General features: G+C 45.2%; 1 protein-coding gene across 2 annotated transcripts in view; it reads left to right on the top strand.

The window, feature by feature from the left end:
* Positions 1–12025, top strand: part of PSTPIP2 (proline-serine-threonine phosphatase interacting protein 2) — a 56259-nt gene that overhangs the window by 25112 nt on the left and 19122 nt on the right. For both annotated transcript variants that reach the window (XM_081321198.1, XM_081321197.1), the window contains exons 4-7: positions 799–833; positions 3783–3889; positions 10130–10192; positions 11423–11521. In XM_081321198.1, coding sequence (XP_081177324.1) covers positions 799–833; positions 3783–3889; positions 10130–10192; positions 11423–11521 — 304 coding nt within the window. The remainder of the gene's footprint in view (positions 1–798; positions 834–3782; positions 3890–10129; positions 10193–11422; positions 11522–12025) is intronic.

Raw genomic sequence — 12025 nt, forward strand, 5'->3', positions numbered from 1 at the left:
CCAGCTGGCTTTCATGCCTAAGGCGGGATTAGAACTCTCACTCTCCTGGTGATTGGCCCAAGGTCACCCAGCTGGTTTTCATGCCTAAGGCGGGACTAGAACTCACCATCGCCATTATTGGGTTTCTAGCCTGATGCCTTAATCCGTAGGCCAAACCTGTTTGATCTCAAAGCAGTCAGGGCACACCATGGCGGATTTGGCAAAGGGCAACCACTTGGATTTTCCGTTGTCTTAAGGAGCGACCAGCTCCTCCTTTCATCCTTCAAACACAGACTGGCTTTGTTTCACGAGCCGTTCGCTGGCTTCACCCAAGTCGTAAAACTAGGATGTGCTTTGCTTCTTCAGGGTTTAGCGGATTGGGGGAGGAAGCCCAACTAATAAGGTGCCTGCAACTCACCTGCCACCGGCTTAGTGCATTGTGCGAACTTGACCTTGGGGCACGAAGGCACACAAGGTTTTGTTCTTCTCACTGGACCTTCCCTGCCTGAACTAAACGGGTCTTCTGCATTTTGCATTTTGCATTTCCAGTCTCCCTTGAACGATTGAGAAATACTTTTTTTTTACTCCGCCACCCAGGGAGGTTCACTAGCAAAGGAGGAAAGAGAAGTACAGAAATTTATCTGACTGCAGAGCTGCGTTTTGAGTTTCATAACTTGCCTAGTCAGGTGTTGAAATTGGACTAATTTCTAAGTCTTGTGGGGGTTTTTTTGTGTGTGTGTGTGTTTTTCGGTGACATCAACACAATTTCGCGGTTGCTCAATCCCCGAGTGTGCATTGTCTGTTTTCCTTTCATTTTAGCACCCTGAGAAGAGCACTGGAGGTTTTCAAGCAACGTAAGTCATCTGCAGCGTGTAACGCTTACCAAAGCTGAACTTGGTTTGTGGGGGAAATAAATCAGCTCTGCCTGTGGATTGTCCCCGTCGGGCAGCTACAATTCCCATAATACCCAGATAAGGTAGTCACCCGTCCATACTGGTTGGGGATAAAACCAGTTGCTGTCCTATATGGAAGAGGGCTGGATGAGCGTGGGGAAAGCTAGGCTAGACGAACCGAAGAACTGAACCTGTGTCTCTGTTCAGATGATCCTGGCTAAGTGCTTGCCTAGGAAATGCACCCAAGGGGATCCAGCAAACCATAGCTGGCCCTGGTCCGCCAAGGATGCTCGTGCTTGGTCCGTCACCCACTTAGTGGCTGTGCCAGGGGGAAAGAACAAATCAGATTTCATTTATATGTATTTGTTTTTAGTCACAGGACTCGTAGAGTTAAAGAGATTATTTTAAAATTAAGGTTACAATTGGGGAGCCCTTGGTGCTCTCTGAATGTGGTTCTTTCCTTGCAGACATTTCATTACCCAACTAGGTAACCTCATCAGTGCTAGAAGGGAGTTGGGGGGGAGGAGGAGGAGGAGGAAGAGGAGGAGGAGGAGGAGGAGGAGTAGAAGACGACAACTGTGGGGTCCTTGGTGCTCTCTGAGCTGGGTTGCTCTTTTGCAGACGTTTCATGACCCAGCTAGGTAACATCATCAGTGCTAGAAGGGAGTGGGGTTTGTTCTCTATTATTAAAATAGTTATTGTAGTTCTTACTATGATCCTGCCGGTTGCAAGGACCACTTGCTTTGGTCAGTGCTTGCTTAGTAGTTACACCAAAGCCATCAACGCAACCTCGGTTTGCTCTTTAGCCAGGTTAAAGGTATTGGATGTTACACGCAAGTGTGCAAAGGATGCAGCTTGTTCCCTAACACCGTGTTCATCACTAGATTTCCCCCCACGGATGCCTGTGCCAGAAAACTCCAGAGCAGGTTGTCCCCTTTAAGCCTGGCAAACTTCAATTCCCAGAATTCCCCAGCCAGCATGGCAGCAAACATACCTAATACCCCTTCCCCCTCCCATTTTCCCCAGAACAGCAACCCTGTGAGGTGGGATGGGCTGAGAGAGAGAGGGAGGGAGAGAGAGGGGGGGGAGAGAGAGAGAGAGAAAGAGAGAGAGGGAGAGAGAGAGAGAGAGAGACTGACTGGCCTTCATGCCTAAGGCAGGACTAGAACTCAGAGCCTCCTGGTAATTGACCCAAAGTCACCCAGCACTAGAACTCTCTGTCTCCTGGTGATGGCTGGCTGAGGAATTTCTGGGAGTTGAAGTCCAGAGGTTTTAAAAGTTGCCAGGTTCGGACATCCATGGTGTAGAGTTTGAGGAACTGTACCTGTCAGTCAGCCAACTTTTTAGGCTCCCTTACGACATGCAGCCTGGGACTTTCCCACATTGCTAGATTGTAGTACTGTTACTGTCAGCAGGCAGGAACCTCTGAGATACGTCTTGTTCAACTTAGAGTAGAGTTACTCACTAGGCTCATGCCCAGGTTGGGAAACGCTAGAACTCTCCTTTGAGCTCAGAATATGGAGCTCTCCATTCTGTCATAGAAACACCCCAGCTGTCATGTTTCCGACAGATGAAACTCTTCAAAAGAACTTTGAGGCGTTGTTTACCTTAAAGAATCTTTATTTGAGTAGCACGGCATTGGCACTAACACAATCAAAGCCAAAAACTGAGTTCCCCTCCCCTGAACACATAGTATCAAAGCACAATTCCCTCCTTCGATTAACAGTCATAAATCACATTCTCCAATTAGTTTGAAATGCAGGCTTTCCCTCCAGTTCTCCAACCCTCCATTTCTTATCATCTCTTATTTCAATAACCTTGGTTCTCACACTGGGTTCAGTATTGTTATGTCTAGCTAAACTCACGTTCCTCTCCCTGAGCAGCATCTAACTCTAACCCAAAAAGCAAAAGCAAAAGAAGAAAATGGTTTGCATCTCCATCTTTTGTCAAAGCAAAAACTTCCGATGTTAGCAGCCTGGACACCAGCTTTTTCCTGCTACGTCAGTAACCGTAGCTGTTTTGATAGGGCCAGGAGGTGCGTTGGAACGAGCGTAGGGTCCGAGGATACTAACATAAGATGCGAACGTTTTGTGTTAATTCTTATGCTAGCCAAGAGATCCCAATAGGGGCTTTAATCAAGCATAATTAGTTTTAACCATGGTTTGGGGTATAAACTACCATAGCTGGGTTCAGACCTAATGCAATCTTGGAGCCAAATGACATGAGCAGAGCACAGGCAGTTCCCAACTCACAAGCATTCACTTAGCGACCGTTCAGAGTTACAACAGGCACTGAAAAAAAGCGACTTACGACCGTGTTTCACACTTACGACCAAGGCAACATCCGAGGGTCACGTGATCATATTTCGTTCGCTGGGCAACCGGCACACGTTTATGACGGTTTTAGTGTGTCCTGGGCTCACGGGATCCCTTTTGGCGACGTTCCGACAAGCCAAGCCAACGGGGGAATCCAGATCCATTTAACAACCATGTTACTAACCGAACAGCTGCAGCGATCCACTTAGCAAGTGTGGTGGGAAAGGTTATAAAATGAGGCAAAGCTCACTCTTTCCCACCGACCTCGGAAGGATGAAAACCTGAGTCAACCTCGAGCACCCGGTGAGAATCGTAGCGAGGCTTAAACCAGGGTTTGTTCGGATAAGTTTGACTTTGATTTACAAGGTGTGAACCCAGCCATTGTGGTTTGTAGGCCACATCTCTGCTGAACTGGGGGAAATGTGAAATGAGGTAATTGTAGCTTAAGGAGAGGACTGTGCTTAAGCCAATTATGGCTTTGCACAAGGTAGAAATCCAGTTGGGGAGTTTCTGCGCTGGTTTCTCACCTATAAAACGGCAATAAAAGTGGCTTTTCTACCGGAATTGATGACCTTTCGGACTTCTTGTTCCTAAGGAGTGGAGACAGTCGGCCAGATCCATATGCAGCTAGCCCAGAACCTCAGGGAAGAGGCAAAGAAAATGGAGGATTTCAGAGAAAAGCAAAAACTCCACCGTAAAAAGGTAAGGAATATCTCAAAATATCATCAATAAATAGAAATTGAAATTGTATGTCAGAGCGTGCACAGTCTTACTGCGCGAGACAGTAAACAGCGGCTTGTATTAAATGGTGGTTTATCTTAACACAATCTACAGTATCATACACCAGGAACAATATACATACACGTGCTGATACAGTAGGATCCAACACACCACAGTTACAGCAGGAAAACGGAAGAGAGACAACACAGTAGGGGAGCGTTCCCTTTATACCAAGGCTCTTAAACAGACACACAACCAGGTGGCTCTTCAAGGGACATAGACCCTGCTGAGTCATTCCCATCATTACATCTTACATTATATAAGCTGGTTAGCTGTTAAATCAATACCTTGACATTGTAGATTATTGATGACAAGGACTCCTTGACTGAATGTGGGGGTGATAACTAGGGATGCCGGACAACTTCCTAGCCCATCCTATAGCAGGAGTCTTGCCACCAGAAGCGGTGAATGCTCCAACACTGGAAGATTTTAGGAAGAGACTGGACAGTCATTTGTCTGGGATGGTATAGGGTTTCCTGCCTGTGCAGGGGGGTTGGACTAGATGACCTCCAAGGTCCCTTCCATCATCATCATCATCATCATCATCATCATCATTATTGATCACAGGCAGATGTTCAGACTGGATTTGGCATTTTTGTCTACCTGTCGAGTCCTTACCGAGGACCCGGGATAGGCAGATGTGGATGTTTGATGGTATTACAGATCTCGTTGCAGGATGGAAGCAGTTCCTAGTAAGGCTGCCTTTTGCAATTGACTGATGGCGAATTTGTCAATGCCAATGATGGTGTTCAAGTGGTGCTCCAGTTGTTTTGGGATTGCAGCCAAGGCGCATGTCAACGCTGCTAACATCGAATGTTATTGCTTGACAAGAGATGAAGTAGCCGCTTCATATGTTAAACTTGTGTATTGCTTTAAGACGTGTATTGTTTTAGTTTAAGGTTAGGAGGGGGAATGAGTAGGATTGCACTTTTCAAGGCCATTTTTCTCCCTAAAGAAGATAAGGCTTTGTTGGTCTTCTAACGGCAGGGAAACTGATTCTTTAAATTAATTGGAGAATGTGATTAATGACAACATTAGAAAGGTGGAGAATTGTGTTTTAAAATATTGTGCAAGGGGTGGAGATTTCAGATTCCAGCTTCTTTCGAGCAAGCATTTGCCGGTGTATTAGGCTGAATAAAGGACTTTTACGGTAAACAATGCCTCAGAGTCACTTGAAAACTCATCCGTCCGAAACTTGACAGCGCCTATTACTGTTGGTACCACCCTTACTTGCCTTTGCCACAGTCTTTCTATTTCTATTTGTAGGTCTTTGTATTTTGATATCTTCTCCAGTTCTTTCTCGTCTATTCTGCTGTCTCCAGGCACGGCCACGTCCACTAGCCAGAGTTTTTTTTGTTTTTCTTAACAATTGTTAAGTCTGGGGTGTTATGTGGCAGGTGCTTGTCTCTTTGAAGAATTATTATTATTATTATTATTGCTGTTGTTGTTTTTGTTTGTTGTTGTTGTTGTTCTTCTTCTTCTTAATAATAATAATAAGTTGGAAGGGACCTTGGAGGTCATCTAGTGCAACCCCCTGCTCAGGCAGGAAACCCTATACCATTTCATACAAATGGCTGTCCAGTCTCTTCTTAAAAACCTCCAGTGTTGGAGCATTCACAGCTTTTGGAGGCAAGGAGTTCCACTGGTTAATTGTTCTAACAGGAAGTTTCTCCTTAGTTCTAGGTTGCTTCTCTCCTTGGTCAGTTTCCATCCATTGCTTCTTGTCCTGCCTTCTGGCGCTTTAGAGAATAGCTTGACTCCCTCTTCTTTGGGGCCGCCCCTGAGATACTGGAAGACTGCTATCCTGTCCCCCCTCGTCCTTCTCTTCCTTAAACTGGACATTCTCAATTCCAGCAGCTGTTCCTTGTATGTTTTAGCCTCCAGTCCCCTGATCATCTTTGTTGCTCTTTTCTGTACCCTTTCTAGAGTCTCAACATCTTTTTTACATCATGGTGACCAAAACAACAACTACTACTACTACTACTACTACTACTACTACTACTTCTTCTTCTTCTTCTTCTTCTTCTTCTTCTTCTTCTTCTTCTTCTTCTTCTTCTTCTTCTTCTTCTTGTTGTTGTTGTTGTTGTTGTTGTTGTTGTTGTTGTTGTTATTATTATTATTATTATTATTATTATTATTATTATTATTATTATTATTATTATTATTATTATTATTATTATTATATCTTTTGCAAGTCAAGGACCTCCTGTATGCAATTTTCTCATTTAAGTTTATGTGATATTTCAAAGTTCAGGATTAACAGCTGCCGATTTTTAGCTTTTACTGGCAAAGGACATCACAATGGTTTTTTTCCCCCCCACCTCCTCCACTACACAAAGGTTGAGTTTGCGCATAGCACACTAGCTGGAGTAACCAAATGTCTAAGAGACTTTAGGAATTTAGAGGAAGAAGGACGACTCTCTATGGAGATTCTCAGTCATCCAGGTCGTAGTTATCCCCAAAATGTTTTTTCCCCCCAAGGTAATTTGGACTTGCTTTGTTTTTCTTTGAAGACATTTCGCTTCTCATCTAAGAAGCTTCTTCAGCTCTGACTGGATGGTGGGGAATTTGAAGGATTTTTATTTCTTGCAGACCACCAGGCATTTGCATTCATTTGCATTGCCTTTTGAAAAAGCAGCATGCAAGGGACCAGCTGTCTGCAAGGAGTATAAATCCTCCCATTCCCCACCATCCAGTCTGAACCGAAGAAGCCTCTTGGATGAGAAGCGAAATGTCTTCAAAGAAAAACAAAGAAAGCCCAGTTGCCTCGTGGAAAAAAGCAGCTTTGGAAGAAACAGGACTACTGTTCTGTACCAGCCTGCTACCGGCCCTGCAGAAAAGGCAGGGACAACCCCTTTTACAAGAAGGCAAGAGGCTGGAATTACGCCTGCCAAATTTATTGCTACAAAAACAAACGGAACAAGACAAACCAAGAAACTGGAGCTTTGAAACACTATCCGAGCGGTTGCCTTCAGCAAACCAGCCCTCCCCACACATTCCCCTTATATAGAGTTCAGGGCGTGGCTTCTCTCTGCCTCCTTCCGAGAAGCCCCATTGCCTTCCTCTGTTTACTCCTAATTGACTGCCTCCTGCGTCGGGCGTCCTTGAACAGGGCCAGCTGTGGGTCATCTTCATCCACGCTGTCAGGCTCACACAGCTGGGTCTCCGTGGTGACCAAGTGGGAGGGGCCTGGCTGAGGGCTCTCATCAGCAAGATCTTCAACGCCCCCCTCCTCCTCCTCTGAGTCGTCCGACCCAACTGCCGAACCCACAGGCTGACCCTGAATCACAACAACTATTATCGAAAATGTTTCTTAGTGTACGGTGGTGTTTCTTAATCTTAACAACTTGAAGAGGTGTGGAAGTCCCGGACTTCCCCAGCTAACATGGGCGGGTTCCCATGGGTGAATTCCCACAGCTGGCTGGGGAATTCTTGAAGTCAACGGATCTTAAAAGTTGCTGAGGTTGAGAAACTTTGGTTTATAGGAAAGAGAAACACGAAAAAGAAACTTAAAGAGTAACTCAGCCTTCATTGTGTTAGATAGAATTTGATCTGGCGAACTCCTTTGGCAGGTTACCCAGTTAGTTACAACGACACTGGAAAAAAGTGACTTATGGCCATTTTTCACACTTATGACCGTTGCAGCATCCCCGCGGTCATGTGATTTACATCCGGATGCTTGACAACTGATTTGTATTTATGACAGTTTGCAGCGTCTCTGGGTGACCTTCTGGCAAGCAAAGTCTTGACAGACTTGAACACAAATGAAATTCAATGGTGAAAAAAGTAAGGTTCTACATTTAGGCAGGAAAAAGCAAATGCACTGGTACAGTACAGGGGGTACCTTGCTCAATAGTAGCAACTGTGAGAGGGATCTCGGAGTCCTAGTGGATGATCCCTTAAATAGGAGCCAGCCGTGTGCTGCAGCTGCCAAAAAAGCCAACACAGTGCTAGGCTGCATTAACAGAGGGATAGAATCAAGATCACGAGAACTATTAATACCATTTTACAAGGCCTTGGTAAGGCCACACTTGGAATACGGCATCCAGTTTTGGTCACCATGATGTAAAGAAGGTGTTGAGACTCTAGAAAGAGTGCAGAGAAGAGCAACAAGGATGATCAGGGGACAGGAGGCTAAAACATATCAGGAACAGCTGCTGGAATTGGGGATGTCCAATTTAATGAAGAGAAGGACCAGGGGGGACAGGATAGCAGTCTTCTAATATCTCAGGGGCTGCCCCAAAGAAGAGGCAGTCAAGCTGTTGTCCAAAGCGCCTGAAGGCAGGACAAGAAGCAATGGTTGAAAACTGACCAAAGAGAGAAGCAACTTGGAACTAAGGAGAAACTTCCTGACAGAACAATTAACCAGTGGAACAACCTGCCTCCAGAAACCGTGAATGCTCCAACACTGGAAGTTTTTAAGAAGAGGCTGGACAGCCATTTGTCTGAAATGGTATAGGGTTTCCTGCCTGAGCAGGGGGTTGGACTAGATGACCTCCAAGGTCCTTTCCAACATTGTTGTTGTTGTTATTGTTGTTGTTGTTGTGTCAATGGGGAAAACCAGATTTCCTGAACAATGGCGTTACCAACTTGACAACTGCAGTGATTCACTTTACAAGTGTGGCAAGGAAAGTCGTAAAACTCACTTTACAAATGTCTCATTTGGCCACGTAAATTTGGGCTCAGTTGTGGTCGTAAGTTAAGGACTACTTGAAGGAGATTGTTTTAGAAATCCAACTGATTTTTGTTTCCTGAATTTGCTGGCCTCAAAGGGGCTGACACTGTTAAATGAAATCGGGTTTCTAGTCCACATGGAACCATTGCTTCCTGCACAGTTGACTGCCTCACTCCACTCAGTTTAGAAATACAGGTGGTCCTTGATTTACAGCCATTCATTTAGTGACTGCTCATAGTTACGATGACACGGAAAAAAGTGACTGACAACCGTTTTTCACACTTACGACCGCTGCAGCATCCCGGTGGTCACGTGATCCAAATTTTGACACTTGGCAACTGGCTCATATTTATGACATCCTGGGGGGGGGTGTCACGCGATCCCCTTTTGTGATCTTCTGATGAGCAAAATCAATTGGCAAAGACAGATTCACTTAACAACCGTGTTACTGACAAGGCCAGTGATTCACTTAACAACGGTGGCAAAAAACATCATAAACTAGGGGAAGATTCTGTTAACAACTGTCTTGCTTGGCAGTAGAACTTTTGGGTTGAATTGTGGTTATAAGTCAAGGATTACATGTAAGTTGAGACTCTCTAGGGCAGGGGTAGGCAACCTTGGCTCTTTTATGACTGGTAGACTTCAACTCCCAGAATTCCTGAGCCAGCCATGCTGAGGGGAAAGGGAGAGGTTTCCAAGCTGAGCCACGCTGGATTAGGAATTAGTTTATACATATCCTAGTTATTTTAACATCCAATCTTTACAGACTTAATCAATGTCCAAATTAGTTTTTCCCAATTTTTAGTTTCCCATTAGTGTTTTAAGTTTAACCTTTAATATTTATAATTCCCACGTTTTAAATAACCACAGTTCCCTTTATTCCAAATCATCACCAAATCTAATGTTCAGGATACCCGTCTTATCTATTTGAATATATTCTATTTCTCACCATCTTACACCAACTAATTAATAATACAGTATAACGTTCTTATTTTCTATTAATTTCCGGCTGTCTTAAATTTAGTAACCAAAATCTCTCTTATTTCAACATTAATTCACTTTTTCCAGCGCTGATGTCACACTAAATCAGGGGTAAGCAACCTTGGTCCTTTTATGACTTGTGGACTTCAACTCCCAGAATTCCTGAGCCAGCCATGCTGAGGGGAAAGGGAGAGGTTTCCAAGCTGAGCCAGGCTGGCTCAGGAATTCTGGGAGTTGAAGTCCACCAGGCATGAAGGGGCCATAGTTCCCCCATGCTGGCTCAGGAATTCTGGGAGTTGAAGTCCATGAGTCATAAAAGAGCTAAGGTTGCCTACCCCTGCTCTAGGGTGAACAAAGAATTGCGCTTTGCAGGGTTAAAAATAAAAGAGAGATTTTTCCATTCTTGCTTCTTGGTGTGCCGTCGTCTTCTATTTTTAGAAGGGGAAAATGTTTTGCCTGGAAACAAACGGGTTTGTTTTTGTTTTTTTTTTCTTTTCTTTTCACAGATTGAACTAATAATGGATGCCATTCATAAAAACCGGAATCTGCAGTATAAGAAAACCTTAGAAGTGAGTGTATTTTCCTAGAAAAGGAATTATTCCTTTAATAACTCTGTCTTAAAAGGTGTTTTTTTTTCCCAAGAGGCAACTGGACTTTCTTTGTTTTTTCTTGGAAGACGTTTCGCTTCTCACCCCAGAAGCTTCTTCAGCTCTGACTGGATGGTGGGGAAATGGAAGGATTTATACTTCCTTCCGTTCCTCACCATCCAGTCAGAACCGAACAAGCTTCTTGGATGAGAAGCGAATCGTCTTCAGGGAAAAACAAGAGAAGTCCAAGTTGCCTCTTGAAAAAAGAACCTTTGCGGACAGCTGGATGGCTGAGAATCTTTGTAGACCAGGGGTCTTCAAACTTGGCCCTTTTGTGACTGGTGGACTTCAACTCCCAGAATTCCTCAGTTGGCCATTTTGATGAAACTGTGCACTTGGATGCAGACTCTCAGGGGTCTTCAAACTTGGCCCTTTTGTGACTGGTGGACTTCAACTCCCAGAATTCCTCAGTTGGCCATTTTGATGAAACTGTAGGTTTGGAGCCAGACCAGGGGTCTTCAAACTTGACCCTTTTATGACTGGTGGACTTCAATTCCCAGAATTCCTCAGTCGGCCATTTTGATGAAACTGTGGGCTTGGATCCAGACCAGGGGTCTTCCAACTTGACCCTTTTATGACTGGTGGACTTCAACTCCCAGAATTCCTCAGTCGGCCATTTTGATGAAACTGCGGGCTTGGATCCAGACTCTCAGGGGTCTTCAAACTTGGCCCTTTTATGACTGGTGGACTTCAACTCCCAGAATTCCTCAGTCGGCCATTTTGATGAAACTGCGGGCTTGGATCCAGACCAGGGGTCTTCCAACTTGGCCCTTTCATGGCTGGTGGACTTCGACTTCCAGAATTCCTCAGTCGGCCATTTTGATGAAACTGTGCGCTTGGATCCAGACTCTCAGGGGTCTTCAAACTTGGCCCTTTTATGACTGGTGGACTTCAACTCCCAGAATTCCTCAGTCGGCCATTTTGATGAAACTGCGGGCTTGGATCCAGACCAGGGGTCTTCCAACTTGGCCCTTTCATGGCTGGTGGACTTCAACTCCCAGAATTCCTCAGTCGGCCATTTTGATGAAACTGCAGGCTTGGATCCAGGCCAGGGGAAGACAAGTTGGAAGACGCCTGCCATAGGCATTTAAGAATTCTGCTGATTCAAAATTCATGATAATTTTCAGCTTGCTCCCTTCTGCCCTCTCCTAGGCCAAGAGGCTCTACGAGCAGCGATGCAGAGACAAAGACGAAGCAGAGCAAGCCGTTCATCGGAGCAGCAACCTGGTTACACTGAAGCAGCAGGAAAAGGTGTGTGTGTGGGGGGGGGCAGGCCAAGCAGAATGGATGATCCGCTGAAAATATGGCTTGTGCTTCAATTTCAGGCAGGCCTCCACTTACCCCTGTTCCCCTAGTGACCCTTTGAAGTTACAAAAAAGTGACTTATCGCCTTTTTTCACACCACCGTTGCAGCCTCCCCATAAATCAGAGGATCCAAATTCGGAGGCTTGGCAACTGGCATGTACTTACGACGGTTGCAACGTCCTGGGTCACGTGATCCCCTTTTGTAACCGCCCGGCAAGCCAAGTCAAGGGGGGAAGAGGGCTTCGCTTAACAACCGTGCTGTTAACTTTACAGCTGCAGGGATTCGCTTTACAGCTGTGGGAAGAAAGGTTGTCAAATGGGGCCCAAACTCAGCCAATGTCTCCTCCGCTCGGCAGCGGGAATTTTGGGGTCAATTTTAGTCATAAGTCAAGGACTCCTGTGCCTGTATGAACCTCCATCCTGCTCAGTCCAGTTATGAGGGAATCTACT

This window comes from Vipera berus (assembly GCF_964194415.1).
Source record: "Vipera berus genome assembly, chromosome: 2".
Taxonomy (NCBI): Eukaryota; Metazoa; Chordata; class Lepidosauria; order Squamata; family Viperidae; genus Vipera; species Vipera berus.